Source organism: Stomoxys calcitrans, chromosome 4 (assembly GCF_963082655.1).
Source record: "Stomoxys calcitrans chromosome 4, idStoCalc2.1, whole genome shotgun sequence".
In the NCBI taxonomy this organism is placed as follows: Eukaryota; Metazoa; Arthropoda; class Insecta; order Diptera; family Muscidae; genus Stomoxys; species Stomoxys calcitrans.
Window position 1 is genome coordinate 14,732,401 of NC_081555.1, and position 27,160 is coordinate 14,759,560.

General features: G+C 39.3%; 2 protein-coding genes across 3 annotated transcripts in view; both read left to right on the forward strand.

Moving 5' to 3' along the window:
• The first annotated feature begins 414 nt into the window (after nt 1-414).
• LOC106085135 (nuclear pore complex protein DDB_G0274915) overlaps nt 415-27,160 on the forward strand; it is a 422,983-nt gene continuing 396,237 nt past the window's right edge. For both annotated transcript variants that reach the window (XM_013249186.2, XM_013249187.2), the window contains exon 1: nt 415-625. The gene's annotated coding sequence lies outside the window, so the exon portion shown is untranslated. The remainder of the gene's footprint in view (nt 626-27,160) is intronic.
• LOC131996874 (uncharacterized) lies at nt 9,770-14,055 on the forward strand. The gene is made up of 2 exons (XM_059367051.1): nt 9,770-12,381; nt 12,576-14,055. Exons 1-2 carry the CDS (start codon nt 9,770-9,772, stop codon nt 14,053-14,055), a joined length of 4,092 nt encoding a protein of 1,363 aa, XP_059223034.1.

The window sequence follows — 27,160 nt, forward strand, 5'->3', positions numbered from 1 at the left end:
CTAGGTATAAGAGAAATACTTCGAAGTATTATAACAACTAACCAAAAACGCTCTCCCCATGGTTAACAGTAACTGTCAACAAGATTTCACGACCTGTATATGTGAGTGTGTATGTCTGCATGAGAGTGGAATATGTTAAATGAAAATTATGCTTAACTTAACCACTGAACACAATGTGCATGTTATGGCATGCAATCTTAAGTGTGTTTTTCACCGCTTCTGTTTTGAGGAGGATACCTTCAATACAAAGCCTTAGCTGAGAGAGATAGATAGAGATAAAGAGAGCGCAAGGGGGGGTTAGGTGAGGTGCCATACACCTCCATTGATGTTGGATACAACAACATTGGCCATGCCGACAACATTAGATGCTGTATGCCATTCAACTTTTCATTTCAGTTGCAATTTGGCGCTTGACGCGTGGATAACAGCTTAACGGTGAAAAAATACAAATCGCGAGTGCGTTTTAGATTTACCGAGTTTCCCAAGCTAAGCCATGCAATGGGAAATACGTTGTTAAAAGCGTAAATGAATGAATCTGAAGCCACCTGACCACTTCTTGTTGGCCTAGAAGAGAGAAAAAAAAAACAAACAAAACGCAATAAAATGCAAGTGGGCATAAATTAAAGTATGAGAAAATTTTTGAAAAAAAAGAATAACAAATTTTAAGAAAAATGCAAAAAAGCCATTTGGCCAGTTCTTAGATTGTGGTTTAAAGAATTCAAAAAGGCCTTGAGGGCAAAAAGTTTAACTGGCCCATGTAGCAAAATGACAGGCAATTAATTTACTGGAAAAATGTATGAATTTTTTTTATATAAAAATGTTAACAATTTAATATTGCAAGTGCTTGGTTAAAAAAAAAATATAATAAAAATTGTAAAAAAAACAAAAACCTGTTCACATTAATGATGTCTCAATGGATTTCGTATAATTGAAATCATTTCACTTTTCACTACGAATATTGTCATAGTAATGGTCATCATCATCCCCATGTTCATCATCATATCTATGGCAGCGAAAGTTTTAAGTGTTTGCATGGCCAAGTTTTCTTGATTTTCACAAAAAAAAAAAAAAAAAAAAATGAAAAGTTAATAGAAATGAAATGAAATCGAACATGGCATCACACACATCACATCACCTCTTAAGAGCATTTAAAACTCCATAACGTATGTGATGAATAAGATGTTGCATGGAAAAACTGATGTGCAAAAAAAAAAACAGAAAACAAAATAAAATCAAAACTACATCCAAAGTTACTTCAGTGAGTTTGTATTTTGTGCATCAGTGAACAAAAATGGAGTGGCATCATGCACTTGTGCATCTTTAGCGGGCATCCCAAATGGGCTGTCTGTCTATTGCCATGGTTTAAGTTGATCATAATTGTCCATTAGGATGCCATGATGGAAACTTAAGCAAAATGCTTTCGGAAAGAAAGGAGAATAATTAAGAAATTAGTAAAACAAATTTAAACAATGGACATGCAAAGAAAAATAAATGAATTTAAATAAAATAAAAAAAAAATTAAAAATACGGCCATAACGAATTTTTGACCAAAAAGTGCTTTAAAGTTTAAAGACGTTTTTAAAGTTTTAAAGTTTTTTTTTTCAATTTTAAAAATTTTTAATTCACCGGCCTCTTGAAGTTTTCATAACCTACACCGCTATTGGGGTACAGGGTATTACAACTTAGTGAATTTCTCAAAAGGAAGAGAGATAGACCCATTGATAAGTATACCGATCGACTCAGAATCACTAACTGAGACGATTTAGCTATGTCCGTCTGCCTGTCTGTCAGTCTGTCTGTCCGTCTGTCTGTCTGTCTGTCTGTCTGTCTGTCTGTCTGTCCGTCTGTCCGTCTGTCTGTCTGTCTGTCTGTCTGTCCGTCTGTCCGTCTGTCTGTCCGTCTGTCTGTCCGTCTGTCTGTCCGTCTGTCCGTCTGTCTGTCCATGTTAATTTGTATACAAACTACAGCTCGCAGTTTTCATCCGATCATCTTAAATTTTGGTACAGGCATGTTTTTCGGCCTAGAGACGAAACCTATTGAAATTGGAAAAAATCGACTCAGATTTGGATATAGCTCCCATATATATGTCCGTCCGATTTGCAGTAATAATGCAATAAAATTGTCATTTGTTAACCGATTTTCTCGAAATTCGACAGGAAGGATTTCCTTATGCCTCTCGATGCTACTGATGAATTTCATGAAAATCGATTCAGATTTAGATATAGCTTCCATATATATGTTCGTCCGATTTACAGTAATAATGCAATAAAATGGTCATTGGTTAGCCGATTCTCTCGAAATTTGGCAGGAAGGGGTTTTTTAATGATTCTCGACTTTAATGGTGAATTTCACGGAAATCGGTTCAGTTTTAGATATAGCTTTTATATATATGTTCGTCCGATTTGCAGTGATAATACAATAAAATGGTCATTTGTTAACCAATTCTCTAGAAATTTGGTAGGAAGGATTTTCTTACGACTCTCGACATTACTGGTGAATTTCATGGATATCGGTACAAATTTGTATATAGCTTCCATATATATGTTCGTCCGATTTGCAGTAATAATGCAATAAAAGGGTCATTTGTTAACCTATTCTCTAGAAACTTGGTAGGAAGGATTTTCTTACGACTCTCGACATTACTGGTGAATTTCATGGATATCGGTACAAATTTGTATATAGCTTCCATATATATGTTCGTCCGATTTGCAGTAATATTGCAATAGAATAGTCATTTGTTAACGGATTCTCTAGAAATTTGGCAGGAAGGATTCCCTTATGACTCTCGACATAACTGGTGAATTTCATGGAAATCGGTACAAATTTGTATATAGCTTCCATATATATGTTCGTCCGATTTGCAGTAATATTGCAATAAAATGGTCATTTGTTAACCAATTCTCTAGAAACTTGGTAGGAAGAATTCTCTTACGACTTTCGACATTACTGGTGAATTTCATGGATATCGGTTCAGATTTAAATATAGCTCTCATACATATATATATCGCCCGATGTTATTTCCTAGAGCCACTGCAAGCGTATTTATTGACCAATCATTTCAAAACTTTATAAAACGCTTTCCTCGATGACTATCACAATATCTGTAAGGTTGGGTCGAAATCGGTTCAGATTTAGATAAAGCTTCGTTATATATGTTCCTCCTATTTGGACTAATATTGCAATCATGCGGTCATTTGTTAACAGATTCTCTAGAAATTTGGTAGAAAGCATTTTCTTATGACTCTCGACATTACCGGTGAATTTCATGAAAATCGGTTCAGATTTAGATATAGCCGCCATATATATATATCGACCGACTTTGACTTCTAGAATCACTGCAAGCGCATTTATAGACCAATCTTCACAAAAATTTGTATAACGCTTTCCTCGATAACTACCAAAATATCTTAAAAGTTTGTTCGAAATCGGTTCAGATTTCGATATAGCTCCCATGTATATGGTCGTCCGATTTTGAGAAATATTGTAACAAAGTGCTCATTTGTTAACCGATTTTCTTGGATTTTTTTCGATCTATATGGCAGCTTTATCCATATATGGTTTGATCTGGACGGTACCTGTTTCAAAGGTCATCAAAATCGGATGAAAAATGGTACTTTTGTGGGATATCGGGAGATCGGTCTACATGGAAGCTATATCAAAATATGGTCCGATCTGGACGATATTCAAAAAAAAGTGTAAAGACCTACCAAAGCTCAATGCATCAAATTCCATCCAAAGAAGACGAAAAATGGTCCTTTTGTGGGCTCAGTACTCTATATCTGGAGATCGGTCTACATGGCAGCTATATCCATATATGGTCCGATCTGGACGATATTCACCAAAAAGGTTTAGAGGTCTATCAAAACTACCTGTTTCAAATCTCATCAAAATCGGATGAAAAATGCTCCTTTTGTGGGCTCAATACTCTATACCGGGAGATCGGTCTACATGGCAGCTATATCCAAATATGGTCTGATCTGGACGATATTCAAAAAAAAGGTGTAAAGACGTACCAAAGCTCATTGTTTAAAATTTCATCCAAATCGGATGAAAAATGCTCCTTTTATTAGCTCATTACACTATATCGGCAGATTGTTCTATATGGCAGCTATATCCAAATATGGTCTGATCTGGACCATATTCACCAAAAAAGTTTAGAGGTCCATCAAATCTACCTTTTTCAAATTTCATCCAAATCAGATGAAAAATGCTCCTTTTATTGGCTCATTACACTATATCGGCAGATCTTTCTATATGACAGCTATATCCAAATATGGCCCGATCTCAACCACATTTGAGAGGAATGGGTAGAGGTCTTTCAAAACACACTGTTTCAAATTACATCGAAATCGGGTAATAAATGGATCTTTTATGGCCTCAATACCCTATATGGGAAGATCGGGCGGTCGGTCTATAGGCCAGTTGTATTCAAATGTAGTCGGATCTGAACCACACTTCACAGAAATACGTAGGGGTAGACTAGAACTCATTGTGATAAATTTCGAAATCGGATGAAAAGTGATCAATTTATTGCCTCCAGACTTTAAGTCGGGAGAACGTTGTATATAGCGGCTATATAAAACTAAAATCAGATTTTTAATATACAAAGAATACGAAATCATCAAAAATTGTTTGGAAAATGTTTTTGATACCCAAGATATTTGCAAAATTTTAACTACCCAGCTTTTGGGCATAAATGGGTGAATACCCAGGTATTTACCCAATTAACTGGGTAAATACCTTTCGGGTATTTACCCATCGCCCATCTCTAACCATTCGGTATTTTCTCTGCTCTCATACTTTGAAACGCAGAGCATGGGCAGACCAAATACAGAGGGGGAAAAATGATATCGCGAAGGTGGTTAACTTTTAAAGGGTGATTTTTTTGAGGTTAGGATTCTCATGCATTAGTATTTGACAGATCACGTGGGATTTCAGACATGGTGTCAAAGAGAAAGATGCTCAGTATGCTTTGGCATTTCATCATGAATAGACTTACTAACGAGCAACGCTTGCAAATCATTGAATTTTATTACCAAAATCAGTGTTCGGTTCGAAATGTGTTCATTCACCGTAACGTTGCGTCCAACAGCATCTTTGAAAAAATACGGTCCAATGATTCCACCAGCGTACAAACCACACCAAACAGTGCATTTTTCGGGATGCATGGGCAGTTCTTGAACGGCTTCTGGTTGCTCTTCACTCCAAATGCGGCAATTTTGCTTATTTACGTAGCCATTCAACCGGAATGAGCCTCATCGCTGAACGGTGAATGAACACATTTCGAACCGAACACTGATTTTGGTAATAAAATTCAATGATTTGCAAGCGTTGCTCGTTAGTACGTCTATTCATGATGAAATGTCAAAGCATACTGAGCATATTTCTCTTTGACACCATGTCTGAAATCCCACGTGATCTGTCAAATACTAATGCATGAAAATCCTAACCTCAAAAAAATCACCCTTTACTTTCGAGATGCTTAATCTCTTAAGAGGTAATGTATGCATGTATGATACCAAATATTAGACTTTCTTTTTTTGAATTTTGGCCAATGCCAGCGACCAAAGTGCATAGGCTCAAACGGATTGTTCTATTTACCAGTGGCTGTCATGAGATTGGCTTATCGCCACATCTCCGTCTATTTCGTCTCCGTCCCATTCGCATCTTGTCCATTCTAACCTTCATTAATCTGACCTTCCCTTCAATTTTTTCATTCACTTTTTCTTCAAACCTTTATGTTCTTCGAAAAACCTCATCTCCACCAAGCTTCAACTTAGTATTCTTATTTTAAATTACCATATAACAGACAGGAGGCAAATTTATAAAATTAGCCTTAAAATGCTGGCAACTCAATATTTCTTTGTTAAAGGATTGAAAATTTCCACTCTCTGTTGAGAGAACCATTTTACAGCCTTTCAGTGTAAAATGTTGAACTTGAAAACATTTAAAATTTTTCTGCTTTAGTTTTTATCTTTAAAATCTCAACACTACTATGGCTTATGCCTTACAATGTTGTTTTGGTTCTCTCACTCTCTCCCTCTCTCTTTCTTGTGTTTAAGTGACAGTATATGGCACAATGGCTATTGGGCCAATTAAGATGTATTGTCGTCTTCTTTATTTTGTCCTACCATTAATCTTCGGTGACATCTTAATCGATGTTTTGTAATGAGGATTTACACTCAATTTCTTGTAGGTTTTTTGTATGGCAAAAGACAAATAATTTAAGAACCTTCTTAATAAGGGGCGTGGATAATAAAAAATACGGAAGAAAAGCAATGCAAAGAAATTACAAATTAAAGAAATGTTGTATTGTATATGTGTCACATAAGAAGAGATGGTTAGGACAATGAATAATTGAGGGCAGAATTGCCCCAATTAAAAATGAGGTAATGCTGCAAAGCATCTTCGGAGTAAAGCCTAGAAGGGTTAAAACTCTAAAACAAATCCACTTGAGCTAAGTACAGTTTATTTTTAAACATAAATAAAATCACTTAGAATGTTTATACCCTACACCACTACTGTGGTACAGGTATTATAACTTAGTGCATTTGTTTGTAACACCCAAAAGGAAGAGAGATAGACCCATTGATAAGTATACCGATCGACTCAGAATCACTTTCTGATTCGATTTAGCTATGTCCGTCTGTCTGTCTGTCCGTCTGTCAATGATAATTTGTGTACAAACAGGTTGAAATTTTCATCCGATCGTCTTCAAATTTGGTATGGGAATGTTTTTCGGCCTAGAGACGAAACCTATTGAAGTTGGAAAAAATCGGTTCAGATTTGGATATAGCTCCCATATATATGTTCGTCCGATTTGCAGTAATACAGCAATAGTGGTGAATTTCATAGAAATCGGTTCAGATTTGGATATAGTTGCCATATATATGTTCCTCTGATCTGCAGTAATAATGCAATAAAATGGTCATTTGTTATCCGATTCTCTCGAAATTTGGCAGGAAGGATTTTTTTATGACCCTCAATATTACTGGTGAATTTCATAGAAATCGGTTCAGATTTAGATATAGCTCCCACATATATGTTCGTCCGATTTGCAGTAATACACCAAGAAAATAGTCATTTGGTAACCGATTCTCCCGAAATTTGGCAGGAAGGTTTTCCTTATGACCTCTAATATTTGTGGTGAATTTCATAGAAATCGGTGTAGCTTTGGATATAGCTGCCATATATATATTCGTCCGATTTGCAGTAATAATGCAATAAAATGGACATTTGTAAACCGATTCTCTCAAAATTTGGCAGGAAGGGTTTTCTTATGACTCTCAATGTTACTGGTGAATTTTATAGAAATCGGTTCAGATTTGGATATAGCTGCCATATATATGTTTGCCGATTTGCAGTAATATTGCAATAAAATAGTCTTTTGATAACCGATTCTCTCGAAATTTGGCAGGAGGGATTTTCTTATAACTCTCAAAATTACTGGTGAATTTCAAAGAAATTGGGTTAGATTTGGATATAGCTGCCATATATATGTTCCTCCGATTTGCAGTAATAATGCAATAAAATGGTCATTTGTTATCCGATTCTCTCGAAATTTGGCAGGAAGGATTTTCTTATGACCCTCGATATTAGTGGAGAATTTCATAGAAATCGGTTCAGATTTGAATATAGCTCCCATATATATGTTCGTCCGATTTTCAGTAATAATGCAATAAAATAGTCATTTGTCAACCGATTCTCTCGAAATTTGGCAGGAGGGATTTTTTTATAACTCTCAATATTAGTCGAGAGTTTCATAGAAATCGGTTCAGATTTGGATATAGCTCCCATATATATATTCGTCCGATTTGCAGTAACACAGCAAGAAAATAGTCATTTGTTATCCGAAGCTCTCGAAATTTGACAAGAAGGATTTTTTATGACTTTTGTTACTATTGATGAATTTCATAGAAATCGGTTTAGCTTTGGATATAGCTGCCATATATATATTCGTCCGATTTGCAGTAATAATGCAATAAAATGGACATTTGTAAACCGATTCTCTCAAAATTTGGCAGGAAGGATTTTCTTATGACTCTCAATGTTACTGGTGAATTTTATAGAAATCGGTTCAGATTTGGATATAGCTGCCATATATATGTTCGCCCGATGTGTAGTTATCCTTACATAGTATAAAACAAAGTCGCTTTCGCTGTATGTCCGTATGTATGCATAGATCTTTATAACTACGCAACGGATTTTGATGCGGTTTTTTTTAATAGATAGAGTGATTCTTAAGGAAGGTTTGTATGTATAATAAATGCATAATATAGTAGAGAAACACTGATAAATTTAAAGGTTTCTAATGTGATGTCGTAAATAAGAACGTTTTTTTGCGCTTATATTGCAAACGCTGGCTGAACCCTACGAGATAGACCAAAATAATGTACTACAGTATCGTTCACCTTAAAAAGTTCAACAAAAAAGTCCGCGATGGTATATGTCTATCTCTTAGGGATAACCCAGCATAACCATTTTTATTCTTTACTAAAAAATGGTTATTTACGAAGTGATTTTAAACAATACAGCATTAATCCTTATCCAATTAAGTACCTTAAATAAATTGTGCATTTATTATAGATCAATATGCTTTTTACAGCATGTAATTTAAGTGAATATTACCGAAGATATTACAAATTTATTATATTAGTAGTATTGTAAGTACATTAGGTTAGATATGATTAGCTTAAAACCATATTTCTTGGTATTTCTTCCATTAAGACTTTGATTTGAATTTAGAGTTAAGGCTATTTAGTATTAGGGCGAGCATTTTCAATAGAAGAACTGAATAGAATAGGTATATTTTGTTGTTGATAATCTTTTGTTTTTGTAATATATTAATCCTTACATAGTATAAAACAAAGTCGCTTTCGCTGTATGTCCGTATGTATGCATAGATCTTTATAACTACGCAACGGATTTTGATGCGGTTTTTTTTAATAGATAGAGTGATTCTTAAGGAAGGTTTGTATGTATAATAAATGCATAATATAGTAGAGAAACACTGATAAATTTAAAGGTTTCTAATGTGATGTCGTAAATAAGAACGTTTTTTTGCGCTTATATTGCAAACGCTGGCTGAACCCTACGAGATAGACCAAAATAATGTACTACAGTATCGTTCACCTTAAAAAGTTCAACAAAAAAGTCCGCGATGGTATATGTCTATCTCTTAGGGATAACCCAGCATAACCATTTTTATTCTTTACTAAAAAATGGTTATTTACGAAGTGATTTTAAACAATACAGCATTAATCCTTATCCAATTAAGTACCTTAAATAAATTGTGCATTTATTATAGATCAATATGCTTTTTACAGCATGTAATTTAAGTGAATATTACCGAAGATATTACAAATTTATTATATTAGTAGTATTGTAAGTACATTAGGTTAGATATGATTAGCTTAAAACCATATTTCTTGGTATTTCTTCCATTAAGACTTTGATTTGAATTTAGAGTTAAGGCTATTTAGTATTAGGGCGAGCATTTTCAATAGAAGAACTGAATAGAATAGGTATATTTTGTTGTTGATAATCTTTTGTTTTTGTAATATATTAATTAACTATAAATATATTCTTTGACATAAATTACATACTCTTATAAAAGATAAATTAACGAATAGTAAGTAAATATTTTTCACTCCAGCACTAACCAATAATTAGTGCAATTAGTTCATAATCATACGTATAGTTTTAAGTTGTGAGTTTAATCAAGTACTGAGTACCTAAGTATAAAATTTTGAACAGACATTATAAAGTCATGTCCGGAAGACGTCGTCGTGCGAACATAGGTCGTAGTACAGTGAATGCCAGAAGAGCACGTTCAGCAAGAGATGAAGAATCGTCAACGGAACGCGAGGCTCGCCTCAGCCAGCTCCGAGAAAGAAATAGAACTGCGAGAGAAAGAGAATCCTCAATGGAGCGTGAGGCTCGCCGCAGCCAGGATCGGGTTAGACGTAGAGTTCAGAGAGCCAGAGAATCCTCTGTAGATCATGAGGCTCGCCTCAGCCAGAATAGAAATCGAATACAGAGAACGAGAGAATCAGCACAGACACATAGTAACGCTGAACAAAACGGACAACCGATCAGCCACAGATGGGTAAATAAAGAATATTCTGCCATGAATTACGATCCTTTGATTTGTTACAAGGATGATCGTATTGTGTCCATAGGTACTATGTCAGTAGTGTGTGAATATTGTTTGGCATTGAAGTTCAAGGACGAATCGAAAGGTTTGTGTTGCTTACAAGGAAAAGTAAAATTAGAAGAAATTCTTCCTCCACCTGAACCACTTCACTCTCTGCTTACGGGTGATCATCCGAAATCCAAACAATTCATACGCAATATCCGCCGTTACAATAACGCATTTCAAATGACGTCTTTCAAAAGTAAGCAAGTTGTTGAGCGCGGTTTTATGCCTACATTTAAAATTCAAGGGCAAGTGTATCACTTGGCTGGGAGCTTGCTACCACTTCGACCAGATGATCACAAATTTCTGCAAATTTATTTTATTGCAGACCCAGATACACAAGCATCAACGCGGTGTTCGATTGTCGCACAGCCAATAGATATAGATTTGATCAGATCTCTTCAAGATATGTTACATTCTCATAACAGCTACATTCAGTCTTTTAAAACTGCTATTGAGAGTGTTCCAGTAGATACTCCAGACTACAATGTCGTAATCCATGCAAATAAAGTTCCTGTTGGAGAACACAGAGGGCGATATAATGCGCCGTCCACGAGTGAAGTAGCAGTGGTAATAGCTGGACAGCAATTCGACAAAAGAGATATTGTGTTGCGCAGTCGTGATGATAATTTGCAAAAAATATCAGAGTTACACAGATCTTATGACAGCTTACAATATCCTTTGATGCTATGTCGCGGAGAAGATGGTTATACCATTAATGTTCCTCAAGTTGACCCAACCAGTAGTGCACCTCTGCGTAAGACAGTGTCGTGTATGAACTACTATTGCTACCGTATAATGACAAGACAAAACAATTTCAACTCTTTGCTTAGATATGGAATGTTGACAAACCAATACTTTGTCGATCAATATGCGAAAATTGAATCTGAGAGATTGGCTTACATTCGTAACAATCAAACTAAATTGAGAGCAGAAAATTACGTTCACCTTCAGGATGCTTTACAGGCGAATGAACACAGCAACAACATTGGACAGTTGGTTATACTACCTTCATCATTCACAGGTGGACCTCGATATTTACATGAAAAATCACAGGACGCAATGACTTATGTCAGACATTACGGTAAACCTGATTTATTCATTACTGCAACATGTAACCCAAATTGGCCAGAAATCAAAGAAAATATTAATACCAATTTAACTCCACAAGACAGATATGATATAGTTAATAGAGTCTTCCATTTAAAAGTACAGAAACTCCTACACCTCATTAACAAGTCTCATATATTCGGTCCGCCGCGCTGTCATATGTACACTATAGAGTGGCAGAAACGTGGTTTGCCACATGTACATCTGCTGGTGTGGTTAGTGAACAAAATTAGACCAAATCAAATCGACAGCGTAATTTCAGCTGAATTACCGGTTAAGGAAGATGATCCCGTCCTGTTTGAAATAGTAAAAAAACACATGGTACACGGTCCCTGTGGGACTTTAAATCGTAATTCTGCATGTATGCGAGATTCCAAATGCAGCAAAAAATTTCCGAAGCCGTTTCAAATACAAACATCTACTAGCGATGACGGATATCCCAAATATCGACGACGATCGCCAGATCAGGGTGGGCAAAGTGCCACAGTCGGAAACTACGATATTGATAACCGATGGATCGTTCCACATAATCCGCTCCTTTTAAAAATTTTTGATGCCCACATCAACGTCGAGTTGTGCAGTTCAATAAAGTCGATCCAATATGTTACTAAATACATTAATAAAGGTAGCGATCAAGCTACTTTCAGCATACAATCACCAAATGAAGTGGAAACATATCAGTCTGGACGTTACATATGCAGTTCTGAAGCAGTATGGAGGATGTTATCATTCGAAGTTCACGACCGAGCTCCCACTATTGTCCACCTTGCAGTTCATTTAGAAAATGGACAAAGAGTATATTTCACTGAGAACAATATACAAGAAGTTGTCTATAACCCGCGGGACACTACATTAACAGCATTCTTCAAGTTATGCGCTCAAGATGATTTCGCGAAAACACTGACATATGACAGAGTTCCAACTTACTATACATGGAACCAGAGTTCTAAAACATTCCAACGACGAAAACAAGGAACTGCGGTCGATGGTTTCCCCGGAATAAAAAAAACTGATGCTCTTGGTAGAGTCTACGCGATTCATCCCAACAACAGCGAATGCTTTCATTTGAGAATGTTACTCCATGTTGTAAAAGGCCCGACATCCTTTGCACACCTGAGAACTGTACAAGGTGTTATTTACAATACTTATCAAATGGCATGTAAAGCTATGGGACTCTTGGAAGACGATTCTCACTGGGAAAATACATTATCAGAAGCAGCTATTTGCAGTTCCGCTACATCATTAAGATATTTATTTGCCATCATAGTTGCGGACTGCCGATGCCAGCTAATATTAACTCAGATTTAACGAATAATGCCGAATACACAAGAGAAACATCATACGATCAATCGAAACTTTTACAAAATATAGCCCAAGATGAGCCACGATTGAACATCGATCAGAAAAAAGTATTTACTACATTACTATCATCAATTGATAACAATGAAGGAAAAATATTTTTTCTTGATGCCCCAGGAGGTACAGGTAAAACATTTTTAATTAATTTGCTTTTAACAAAAGTCAGATCCACCGGAAAAATTGCATTAGCTGTCGCGTCATCCGGCATTGCTGCTACGCTTTTAGAAGGAGGCCGAACTGCACACTCTACATTCAAGCTCCCGCTGAAAATCGCTACCGATGATAATAAAAGCGTCTGTAGTATTTCTAAACAGAGCAATACAGGAAAATTGATCCGTGACTGCTCATTAATAGTCTGGGATGAAGCCACCATGTCAAACAAGACATCTGTGGAAGCACTGGATAGGACAATGCGCGATTTGCGCAGTAAAAATGCACCTATGGGTGGATGTACAATTCTGTTCTCTGGAGACTTTCGTCAAATCCTACCGGTTGTCCCTAGAGGAACACGTGCGGACGAAATAAATGCTTCCCTAAAAAGATCCAACCTTTGGCCATACGTTAATAAGTTAGAGCTTAAAACTAACATGAGGCTTTCATTATCTTCACGTGAGAACAGGCTTTTTTCAGAGATGCTGCTAAAAGTTGGCAATGGAAAGTTAACTCAAAGTGATGGAAGGATTAACCTAGATAACCTTTGTGTTTTGATAGACAACATCCAAGATTTGGTCAACAATGTCTATCCTGACATTCATAACATAAGTTGTAAGACTCTATCTTGGTTCAAAGAAAGAGCCATCCTGTCACCAACCAACGAACAAGTAGATAAGGCAAACAACTTGATTCTTGCAAAAATTGATACGCAGACGCAAATATACTACTCGGTCGATACTGTTCTCGACTCGGAAGAAGCTGTACATTTTCCTACAGAATTTCTTAATTCTTTGAACCCTTCTGGACTCCCTCCTCATAAAATGGAATTGAAAGTAGGTTGTCCTGTAATTTTATTAAGAAATCTGAATCCTCCTAAGCTCTGCAATGGCACACGTTTGCTGGTAAAATCACTAAAAAAATTCATAATAGAGTGCACAATACTCACCGGATGTGGTACCGGAGAAGATGTACTAATTCCCCGAATTCCTCTGATACCATCAGATTTACCGTTCCAATTTAAACGCCTACAATTTCCGGTAAAGATATCTTTTGCAATGACCATTAATAAATCGCAGGGTCAAACTTTTAACGTTGCAGGATTAGACTTGAGTGTTGAGTGTTTTTCACATGGCCAATTATATGTCGCGCTGTCAAGAGTAACGTCTAAGCAAAACATGTTTGTATTGGCTAATGACAAAAAAGCTGTGAACGTTGTGTATAAGGACATTCTGTAGTAGGTATATTTTGCATTGCACCCGTGCGAAGCCGGGGCGGGTCGCTAGTACAGCAATAAAATAGTCATTTGTTAACCGATTCTCTCGAAATGGTCATTTATTATCCGATTCTCTCGACATTTGGCAGGAAGGATTTTCTTACGACCCTCGATATTACTGGTGAGTTTCATAGAAATCGGTTCAGATTTAGATATAGCTCCCATATATAATTTTCACACGATATGGAATTTTATGGCTATAGCAGCCACAATTTTGGTCGGATCTTTACAAAATTTAGTATGAGGTGCTTCATTTGACGTCTTCATATGTGTGCAAAATTTCATAAAAATCGGTTCAAATTTAGATATAGCTCCCACATATATCTTTCATCCGATATGGCCTTTTAAGGCCGTAGAAGCCACAATTTTGGTCCGATCTTTACAAAATTTGGCATTGAGTATTCTAATTAACGTCCTCATATGTGTGCAAAATTTCGCAAAAATCGGTGCTGATTTAGATATAGCTCCCATATATAATTTTCATCCGATATGGAATTTTATGGCTATAGCAGCCACAATTTTGGTGGGATCTTTACAAAATTTTGCACGAAGTGTTTTCATTGAAGTTTCAAATCGACTGCAAAATTTCATGAAAATCGGTTCAAATTTAGATATAGCACCCATACATACTTTTTTTTATCCGATATGGAGTGAATCTTAACCAAATTTGCCACGGGGTGCTTCACTTGACGTCTTCATATGTGTGCAAAATTTCATTGAAATCGGTTCAGATTTAGATATACCTCCCATAGATATCTTTCATCCGATTTAGATTTTGGCATTTATATCTTCTCAGACAGCCAGGCAACCATTAACGTAACCTGGAAAACGTATTTCTGAACACAAAAACCTCCTCGACTATCGCAGATCTCTGAACGCGATAGCTGAACAGTTCAAAATTCAGCTGTTCCGGGTGCCGGGCCACAGAGATATCCCAGGGATTTGTTAAGCGGACGATGTTGCGAGACTAGGAACTACCCTACACATTCCAGGGATACTGGAATCTGTGGGTAAGTCTCTAGCGACATGTAAGCTAGGATTTCAGGATCAGGTCCGAAGTACGACCGAATGATAGATGGTCACAAAGAGGGTGCTGTGAGCATTCGAAAACTATGTGGCCCAATATAGACTTGAAGAGATCTACCGCTTTGCTGTCACTGGCTAGAACAGCGTCTCAGTCATTGTCTACGTCAAGACAGGTCACTGTCTAATCGGAAAATATGCTGACAGACTGAAGGTTGCCAGTAACGACTTTCTCCGAAGCTGTGAGGACGGCGAAAAAGGAGAGGTTATAATTCATCTGCTGTGTGTGTGTCCTGCACTGGCTGTAAGAAGGAGTTCCTTTTTTAGGTTCTCATTTCTTTAAGAACTTGTCTGATTTAGCGGATGTGAATATTTGCAAGTTGTTGGGCTTTTGAAAACGATCTGGAAAATTAAATTTTAGCTACCGGAAGGCATCTTCCTTCTCCTGTTGCTGTGATATCACCACGGACGAAACGACTAAGTGAGTCTGCCACTGTCTTCTATTTTTGCCTCATTTATCATAGTTTATTCAGTTTCCTTTTATTTGTTCTTTTTTTTTCTAAGTTACACTACGTAATTGGTTATCAATTAAGTTTTCCTTTGATTTAATGCAAAACTTTTTTTTTTGCATTTTTGTCAATGGTCCCCAATAGGGTGTGCACATTATCTTCAATTTTTCTGGACAAATTTTCAATTTATTCTGGACACTAAATTAAATATTTCTTTCATGAACTGCATGAGTGTCATACTGAAAATTGGTTGCCATGGTCAATGTACCACAATTTTCATCTTCATTTTCATTTCTTTTAAGGTTCTTCCCCAGTAGGCCAGGGTGTTATGGCCACAATGCTAACATTTTCCATTACCGTTTCTTTATGTCCACAAGCCTTATGTCCTTATTCTATATGGTTTCCTTGGTTATGTCAGAGTTTCCGTATGAATGCATTTTATTTGATTTCTAGATGGTGCTGTAATTTTGCTGAAACCGAACAGAGAAATTTGTTGCTATATTCCTGGGCTCTACTTGGCCATTGCCGTTTGGTGTTATGAATGATTTATGAATTCTCCACCATTTGTCAAGTATATCCCAAGAAACAAACCATGACATATGAATCTATGAAATGGCAAGTGGCTATGGTGTGACCACCACTAGAATGATGTCCTTTATGTCCTTTGTGATATGCTTTAGGGCGGTGAAGAGAAAAATACCAAAAATTTCACTTTACACTTTTCCCTAGCTTTGAGGAGGGACATGGCTTGGGGCTTATGAAAATTTGATTGCATTTGGGAGTGTTAGCATCAAATTGAAATCGGAAATTAAAATTTGCCACATTTATGTGTGTTCACCATCATGTTACTGTCACCAAATGCTGTCATGTGTCAATGTCATCTAAGACAAGAGTGATATTAATGGGCCCCTACTTTTTAGGTCATGTGGTCATGTGAAGACAATTGATTTTCATTATAAAATGTATATTTATGAAGAGTTGTATAAGGCCTCCAGGGGGCACAAATTTATAAAATAGTCATCTATGGGGGTTTGAGTGGTTTCTGAAGAAACTTTAAATCATGTCCACTAGTATGATAAAAATTTGGAAAGTGATTTTTTTTTATTAATACAATTAAAATGTGAAATTCTCCAGAAGTCATAACAAATTTGAATACAGAAGGTACCTGGGCCCTTCTCCCCTTTCTATACTTCCACCATAGGATGGAGGTATACTTATTTAGTCATTCCGTTTGAAATACCTTGAAATATTCGTCTAAAACTCCATAATACATATATTTTTGATCATCATGACGTTTTAATTCAATCTATCTATGTCTGTCCGTCTGTCAAAAGCACGCTTACTTTTGAAGGAGTAAAAAAAAATGGGTCATATCGGTACATTTTTGGATATAGCTGTCATATATGTAAACCGATCTCCCGATTAGACTTCTTGAGCACTTGCTCATGTCGTTTTGGGTATGACTTCCAACAGCTGTGCCAAATATGGTTCATAACCTGATTTAGCTGACTTACAAACCGATCTGGTATCTTGACTTCTTGCGCCTCCAGAGGGCGTATTTCTTCTCCCATATTGCTGAAATTTTGCTCATGTCGTTTTGGTACGACTTCCAGCAGCTGTGTCAAGTATATTTCAAACTGATTCATAGCCGAATTCTTGAGCTTCATGTCGTTTTGGTAGGACTTCCAACAGCTGTGTCAAGTATATTTCAAACTGATTCATAACCGAATTCTTAAGCTTCTAGAGGGCACAATTTGTATCCAATTTGGCTGAGTCAAGTATGGTTCGAATAGGTTCATAACCCAACATAGCTACCGCATAAACCGATCAGTCATATTCTCGAGCCTCTAGAGGGCGCAATTCGTTACCGAATTGACTCACATTTTGCTCATGTCGTTTTGGTATGACTTTCAACAGCTATACGAAGTATGTTTCAAAACGCTTCACTACCCAATATAGCTGTCATATAAACCGATCTTGGGTCTTGACTTTTTGAACGTTTAGAGGGCGCAATTCTTATCCAATATGGCTGACATTTTGCTAATGTCATTGTGGTATGACTTTCAACAGCCGTGCCTAGTATGTTTCAAATCGGTTCATAACCCAATATAGCTGCCATATAACCCGATCTCCCGATGTGACTTCTTTAACCTCTAGAGGGCGCAATTCGTATCCGAATTGGCTGAAATTTTGCACTCAGTGTTTTCGAACGACTTCCAACAACTGTGTCCGGAATGGTTCAAATCGATTTATAACCTGATATGGCTGCCATATAAACCGTTCTCCTGATTAGACTTCTTAACCTCTAGAGGGCGCAATTCTTATCAAATTTCTCAGAAATTTTGCTCATGTCTTTTTTGTATGTCTTTTAACAGCTGTGCCAAGTAAGGTTTAAATCGGTTAATGATCCTATATAGCTACCATATTACCCGATCTCCGGATGTGACTTCGTGAACCTCTAGAACCGAATTGGCTGAAATTTATAAACTGATATTGCTGCCATATAAACCGATCTCCAAATTGAACTTCTTAGTCTCTAGAGGGCGCAATTCTTATCAGATCCGGCAGAAATTTTTTTCATGTCTTTTTGTGTGACCTCTAATAGCTGTGCCAAGTATAGTTCAAATCGGTTCATAATACAATATAACTGCCATATAAACTAATCTCCGGATTAAACTTCTTAACCTCTAGAGGGCGCAATTCTTATCAAATTTCGCAGAAATTTTGCTCATGTCTTTTTTGTATGTCTTTTAACAGCTGTGCCAAGTATGGTTCAAATCCAATATAGCTACCATATAACCCGATCTCCCGATGTGACTTCGTGAGCCTCTAGAGGAGGCACACGAAGACACACAGACGGTTGTCCATCCAACCGTCTGTGTGTCTATCCATTCGTCTGCTCGTTCGATAGTCCATTCGTCTGTCTGTCAATTCGCCCATCCGTAAAACTGCTTGTCTGTTTGTCTCTTCAATCATTTGTCTGTTATTCAGTGTCCACCCTCCGCCTGTCAGTCCGTCTATGTGTTCGTCTCCTCTTCCATCAGTTCGTCTGTCCATGCGTCCATCTGTCCATCCGTTCGTCTGTCCATCCCTGCATCCGTCCGTCTGTCCATCCTCCATCCATCCGTATGTCCATTCGTCCGTCTGCCCATCCGTTCGTCTGTCCATCAGTCCGTGAGTCCATCCGCCCGTCTGTCCATCAGTCCGTCTGTCCATCCGTCGGACTGTCCATCCTTTCGTCTGCCCATCCGTTCGTCTGACCATCAGTCCGTCTGTCCATCCTTTCGTCTGTCCATCAGTCCGTCTGTCCATCAGTCCGTCTGTCCATCAGTCCGTCTGTCCATCCGTCTGTTTATCCATTCTTTTGTCTGTCCATCCGTCCGTCTGTCCATCCGTCCGTCTGTCCATCCGTTCGTCTGCCCATCAGTCCGTCTGTCCATCCGTCGGACTGTCCATCCTTTCGTCTGCCCATCCGTTCGTCTGACCATCAGTCCGTCTGTCCATCCGTTCGTCTGTCCATAAGTCCGTCTGTCCATCAGTCCGTCTGTCCATCAGTCCGTCTGTCCATCAGTCCGTCTGTCCATCAGTCCGTCTGTCCATCCGTCTGTTTATCCATTCTTTTGTCTGTCCATCCGTCCATCTGTCCATCCGTCGGACTGTCCATCCTTTCGTCTGCCAATCCGTTCATCTGACCATCAGTCCGTTTATCCATCCGTTCGTCTGTCCATCAGTCCGTCTGTCCATCAGTCCGTGAGTCCATCCACCCGTCTGTCCATCAGTCCGTCTGTCCGTCTGTCAATCAGTCCGTCTGTCCATCAGTCCGTCTGTCCATCCTTTCGTCTACCCATGCGTTCGTCTGACCATCAGTCAGTGAGTCCAGCCGCCCGTCTGTCCATCAGTCCGTCTGTCCATCAGTTCGTCTGTATATCAGTCCGACTGTCCATCCTTTCGTCTGCCCATCTGTCCGTCTGTCCATCCGTCCGTCTGTCCATCCGTCCGACTGTCCATCCTTTCGTCTGCCCATCCGTTCGTCTGACCATCAGTCCGTCTGTCCATCCGTTCGTCTGTCCATCAGTCCGTCTATCCATCAGTCCGTCTGTCCATCCGTCCGTCTATCCATCCTTTCGTCTGTCCATCTGTCTATCTGTCTCTTTGTGTGCCCCCTCTACGCGCTCGTCTCATCGTCCATCCTTCCATCTGTTTCTGTGTCCGTCCGTCTATATGCTCGTCTATCCATCCATCGGTCTTCCCGTCAGTTGGTCTATCCGCCTTTATCTCCTTCTCCTAATCGTCTATACATCCATCCGTCTTTCCGTCATTTTGTCTGTCCGTCTATATTTCCTTCTTTTCGTCCTATGTTTTCGTTTCCTCATCCATCCGACCGTCTGTATCTCTGTGCGTCCGTCTATGCGTCCATCTGTCCATTCGTCCGTCTTTCCATCTGTATGTCTGTATGTCTGTCAGTCTGTATTTCCTTCTTTTCGACCATCCGCCAGCATATATTTTCTCCTCTTCGTCCATCGGTCAGTCCGTACGTCTGTCTGTTTGTCCATCTATGCGTTCGTTTCATCGCCCATCTTTCCGTCTCGGTCCGCCCATTGTCCATTCGTCCGTCTTTGCATTTGTCTGTCTGTCAGTGTGTATTTCCTTTTTTCGACCATCCGTCCGTCTATATTTCCTTCTCTTCTTCCATCCGTTCGTCTGTCTGTCCGTCTATGCGTTCGTCTCATCTTCCATCAGTCCTTCTGTTTCTGTGTCCGTCCATCTATATATTTGTCTATCCATCCATCGGTCTGTCCGTCCATATCTCCTTCTCTTAATCGATCCATCCGTCTTTCCGTCAGTTTGTCTATCTGTCTGTCCATCTATATTACCTTATTTTTGACCTATGTTTTCGTCTCCTCGTCTATCCTATCATCTGTATCTCTGTCCGTCCGTCTGTCCATTCGTCCGTCTTTCCATCTGTCTGCTGTCAGTCTGTATTTCCTTCATTTCGACCATCCGTCCGTCTATATTTCCCTCTTTTTGTCCATCCGTCTGTCCGACCGTCTGTTTGTCTGTCCGCCTATGCGTTCGTCTCCTCTTCCATCAGTCCTTCTGTTTCTGTGTCCTTCCATCTATATGTTCGTCTGTCCATCCATCGATCTGTCCGTCTATATTTCCTTCTCTGAATTGATCCGTCCGTCCGTCTGTCCATCCGTTCGTCTTTCCGTCAGTTTGTCTGTCTGTCTGTCCGTCAATATTTCCTTATTTTCGATTCTTCATCCATCCGAACGTCTGTCTGTCTGTTTGTCCGTTTTTCCATCTGTCTGTCTGTTCGTCTGTATTTCCTACTTTTGGACCATTCGTCCGTCTATATTCTTCTCTTCGTCCATCCGTCTGTCCGTGTAGCTGTCTGTCCCTCCATCTATGCGTTCTTCTCATCTTCCATCAGTCTTTCTGTTTCTGTGTCCGTCAATCTATTTGATCGTTTATCCATCCATCGGTCTGTCCGTCCATGTTTCCTTTTCTTAATCGATCTGTCCGTCTGTCCATCCGTACGTCTTTCCGCCAGTTTGTCTGTCTGGCTATACTCGTATTTTCTTCTTGTCGTCCTATGTTTTCGTTTCCTCGTCTATCCGTCCTTCTCTCTCTCTATCCGTCTGTCTGTGAGTCTGTATTTCCTTCTTTTCGACAATCCGTCAGTCTATTGTTCTTTCTCTTCGTCCTTCCGTCTGTATATCTGTCCGTCTATGCGTTCGTCTCATCGTTCATCCTTCCGTCTGCTTCTGTGTCTGTCCATCCATCAGTCTGTCCGTCTATATGTTCGTCTGTCCATCCATCAGTCTGTCCGTCTATATTTCTTTCTATTAATCGATCCGTCCGTCTGTCCATCCGTCCGTCTGTCCATCCGTCCGTCTGTCCATCCGTCCGTCTGTCCATCCGTCCGTCTGTCCATCCGTCCGTCTGTCCATCCGTCCGTCTGTCCATCCGTCCGTCTGTCCATCCGTCCGTCTGTCCATCCGTCCGTCTGTCCATCCGTCCGTCTGTCCATCCGTCCGTCTGTCCATCCGTCCGTCTGTCCATCTGTCCGTCTGTCCATTCGTCTGTCTGTCCATTCGTCTGTCTGTCCATCCGACCGTCTGTCCATCCGTCCGTCTTTCCGTCAATTTGTCTGTCCGTCTATGCAAGAATTTCCTTCTTTTCGCCCTATGTTTTCGTCTCCTCGTCCATCCGACCGTCTGTATCTCTGTCCGTCCGTCTAAATGTTAGTCTGCCATTCGTCCGTCTTTCCGTCTGTCTGTCTGTCCGTCTGTTGTTTCTTCTTTTCGACCATCCCTCCGCTTGCTGTTTGTCTGTCCGTCTGTCTGTCCATACGTCTTTCTATAAGTATATGAGCCGATCTCGCAACAACTCTTTTTAGTCATCTAGAGGGCGCTATTCATATACGATTTGGCCATCTATGTTTTTATAGCACCTCCTGCGCCTGCAACGCTCTTGGTTGAGGACTGCTATACCAGTTACATCCCCCTACCAAAAGCTGTGGATGCAAAGGATATTCCACAAAAAGCCACATGTATCCAAAAACGAGCTCCAGAAATGGCGAACAGTTGTCAAAAGATTTCAACATTTTATCAATAACAAACAAATACTTATTCAGCCAACATTTTTGACATTTTCACTTATTTATGTTTAAATCGTTTTTCTTAAAGCGAAATACAAGAAACCACATTTACCTCATAAGTGGTCTTTGATTCCACAACTAAACTGCTTATCTTCAAATGTCCTGTTGATTTTATTCTTTTGTTTGCCTTCTGTAATCTTTCTTATTTTTTTTTTCTTTTGCAAAGGACAATGCCAAAGTCCTTTGCTAAACCTTCATGGTTTAACACAAATATCCTTTGCCCTACCCACCCCTCCCTAAATCGACAATTGTTGCCACATTGTATCAATGGTCCCCCGAGGCAAATAATATGCCTTTGAAGTGTTTTCCTTTACATTTCTTGTGGTGTTGCGACCAATGTTGCATGTTTTTGTTGTGTTTCAAATTGAATTTTTTTCACTCCTGCGGGGAAAGCTCTTTACAGATTTCTACCATGTTATGTTTAAAAAAATATATTTATTCAAAATGAATTCACGGAAAATTAATCAACCACTTAATAGTTAGCATGAAGAAAAAAATCAACAACATATTCATGTGTGGTAAAATACTTTGAATTCCTGATAAAAGTTTGTCTATGGTTAAATGATTGAAAATAAAAAAGAAATAAATTAAATGCCTTTAGTAAAAATTTAATATATGTTGAGGTTTATTGATAAACCAATACCACTACCCGCACACTCTTCCATACACGACCATTCGAATGTATGTGAAAAGCTTTGCCCTGTCAATAGAGAAGAAATGTTGTTTTGCATTGAATTTCCGTTTCCGTTTTTATGGGGTTTTTCTCTGGGATATGTGCAAGGCGGTGCGTGTGGTTGAATTGCATGTTGCCATGGTGGATGTGGTTGTGCGACTGTGTCTGTGTCTGAATGCATTGTAGAGCTGGTATCTTGACCATATTTCCTATTTCGTTAACATCGCCATTATTCTAGCAGTGTTTTTTTTTTGTTTCTATGTCTGAATTGCTCACTTTAAAGCGGGGGTTTTGAAGAAGACAATAACAAATAGAAAAACATACTAAGGCCGGAACGAATTTTTTATCCCCTTTTTCTAAGGATATAATTTATTTAATTCATTGGATTTTTAAGGCAGATATTTGATGAATAATGATGGAAAACAAACCAAAATTTAAACGGTTTGCTCTCTGAAGGTGCTATAGAAGTCAAATCGAAAGAATGGTTATGGACCGATCTTTACCAAACTTTCCACAAACGTCGGAAGGAACAGAACAGGCAGATAGACAGCGACTAAATCGATTTAGGATGTCAAGATCATCAAAAGTATGTAATAGCTCTAAGTTCTCAGACCATAATTTTTAAAAGTTCGAGTCTGTTTTCTTGTCGCTAGTGTGCCATATCTATTCACCTCTGCATCTATTGGGTTGCCCAAAAAGTAATTGCGGATTTTTCATATAGTCGCCATTGACAAATTTTTTCACAGCTTGTTACTCTGTAATTGCATTCTTTCTTCTGTCAGTTATCAGCTGTTACTTTTAGCTTGCTTTAGAAAAAAGGGTGAAAAAGTATATTTGATTAAAGTTCATTCTAAGCTTTATTAAAAATGCATTTACTTTCTTTTAAAAAATCCGCAATTACTTTTTGGGCAACCAATAGTATAAAATTCTTCAGCCGTATATTGAAGAGACCACACGATAAGCTGCCTCCTAGTCTCAAACCTCTTTTGGCATTGAGTGGCTCTTTTCTGTTCTCACTGAGGAACGTGTATCGGCATCCATCATCCTGCAGAGTCTTATTAATTTTGCAAGGATACCAAAGTCAGATATGGCTTAAAATACCTTTGAACGTTTAGGGCTATCGAAAGCGGCTTTGTAATCAACGAAGAGTTTGTAAGAGTTCATCTGTCCATCTCGGGTTTTTTTCAGGATTTGGCGCAGTGTGAGTATATGGGGTGGCGGATTTACCAGGTCTAGGTCCCAATTATTTCATTGACTTTATTGAAAGCTTAAAACATCTTTCCATAGTACTCTCGAGAGCAGGGCTGCGGAGTCGACCGGAGTCGAGTTTTTGAGGCCGGAGTCGAAGTCGGAGTTGGAGTTTGGTTCGGAGTTGAGCACGTTAGCCCCGATGTTAGCTCTCCGACTCCGACCCAACACTCCGACCCCACACTCCGACCCAACACTCCGACCCAACACTCCGACCCAACACTCCGACCCAACACTCCGACCCAACACTCCGACCCAACACTCCGACCCAACACTCCGACCCAACACTCCGACCCAACACTCCGACCCAACACTCCGACCCAACACTCCGACCCAACATTCCGACCCAACACTCCGACCCAAGACTCCGACCCAACACTCTGACCCAAGACTCCGACCCAACACTCCGACCCAACACTCCGACCCAACACTCCGACCCAACACTCCGACCCAACACTCCGACCCAACACTACGACCCAACACTCCGACTCTAACTTAGACCCCGAGCAGAGGGCTAGATTCCGCAGCCCTGCTCTACAGTATCTTGCATGCCATGGGGAGGAGACTAATTCCTCTGTAGTTGGCACATACTGGCTTGTGTCCATTCCTGTGTCTCGTACACGACACAGTATGCTGAGGTTCCAATCATCGGGTATGCGTTCTTTGAGTCAGATTGCGCAGATAAGCTGATGCATATGTCTTATCAGCATGACACTTCCGGTCTTAAATAGTTACTAGGCAACCTATCGGCTCTTGCTGCCTTGTTGTTCTTCAATCAGGCCTAATTGAACCGCATTCTCACTAGGAGGTAAACATTCTATACCATCATCAGGGATTGGTTCTGCGGTATACTCATGGCCACCATCATCGGATACCAGCAGTTGGGAAAAGTGATCGTTCCATATCCAAAGCACACTATCTGTATTGGTAACCAGATTTCCTTCATTGTCTCTGCGAGAGGATGTGCGTGCCTGCACGGAAGCCATCGATTTGATGTTTGATTATTTGTGAAAATTTCCGCACTTCATTCGGAGTAGTGTGCTTTGCAATTCGTTCACACTCACGTCCCATTTACTTTTTATACCCACCACCGAAGGATGGGGGTATAAGGTAGACATATTCTTGATCAGCGTAAGAATCTAAGATGATCTAGCCATGTCCGTCCGTCTGTCTGTTGAAATCACGCTACAGTCTTTAAAAATAGAGATATTGAGCTGAAACTTCGAAGATGGGCTATATCGGACTATCCATATAGACCGATAAGCCTAAGACCCTTAGGCCCATTATAGCTACATTTATTATCCGAATTTGTTGAAATTTGGGTTGAGTTAAGCCACTCGCCATGCTTCTTCAATTTGGCTCAGATCGGTTCAGATTTGGATATAGCTGTCATATAGACCGATCTTTCGATTTAAGGTTTTGGGCCCATAAAAGGCGCATTTATTGTCCGATGTTGCCGAAATTTTGGACAGTGAGTTGTGTTAGGCCCTTCGATATCCTTCTTCAATTTGGCGCAGATCGGTTCAGATTTGGATATAGCTGCCATATAGACCGATCTCTCGATTTAAGGTTTTGGGCCCATAAAAGGCGCATTTATTGTCCGATGTTGTCGAAATTTGGGACAGTAAGTTGTGTTAGGCCCTTCGACATGCTTTTTCAATTTGGCCCAGATCGGTTCAGATTTGGATATAGCTGCCATGTAGACCGATCTCTCGATTTAAAGTTTTGGGCCCATAAAAGCCACATTTATTATCCGATTTTGCTGAAATTTGGTACAATGAGTTGCGTTAGGCCAGTAGACATCCTTGTGCAACATGGGACAGATCGGTTCAGATTTGGATATAGCTGCCATATAGACCGATCTATCGTTTTTAGGTTTTGGGCCCATAAAAGGCGCATTTATTGTCGGATGTTGCCGAAATATTGGACAGTTGGTTGCGTTAGGCCATTAGATAACCTTCTTTAATTTGGCTCCGATCGGTGTAGATTTGGATATAGCTGCCATATAGACCGATCTCTCGATTTAAGGTTTTTGGCCCATAAAAGGCGCATTTATTGTCCGATGTTGTCGAAATTTGGGACAGTGAGTTGTGTTAGGCCAGTAGACATCCTTCTTTAATTTGGACCAGATCGGTTCAGATTTGGATATAGCTGCCATATAGACCGATCCGCCGATGAAGAGTCTTAGGCCCATAAAAGCCACATTTATTATCCGAGTTTGCTGAAATTTGGTACAGTGAGTTGCGTTAGGCCAGTAGACATCCTTGTGCAACATGGGACAGATCGGTTCAGATTTGGCTTTAGCTGTCATATAGACCGATCTCACGATTTAGGGTTTTGGGCCCATAAAAGGCGCATTTATTGTCGCATGTTGCCGAAATATTGGACAGTTGGTTGCGTTAGGCCATTAGATAACCTTCTTTAATTTGGCCCAGATCGGTTCAGATTTGGATATAGCTGTCATATAGACAGATCTCCCGATTTAAGGTTTTGGGCCCATAAAAGTCGCATTTATTGCCCGATGTCGCCGAAATTTTGGACAGTGAGTTGTGTTAGGCATTCCTGGTCGCACCATGGGTTTCTTGGGGGAGGCCTTTGGTACCTATGAATGGATTATGCGGCATTTTTAAGTCAATAAAATCCATTTTTCTTCGCTAAATGGTTAAAAATATAGAGAAAATGATTTTATCTTATATATAAAAATCAAATTGTGTTTTTTGTTGATTTGTTTGTTTGTTTGGTTGTATGTTTGTGTGTTCCTTATAGACTCGGAAACGGTTGAACCGATTTTCTTGAAATTTTCACAGATGGTGCACAATGAGCCCGTGGTGAAAATAGGGTACTGCATTTTTTGATATCTGAAGGAGGGCGGACCCTACCCCTTACCCTAATTTTCAAAAACGCCAGATCTCGGAGATGGATGGTGCGATTTAAGCGAAATTTTGTGCGC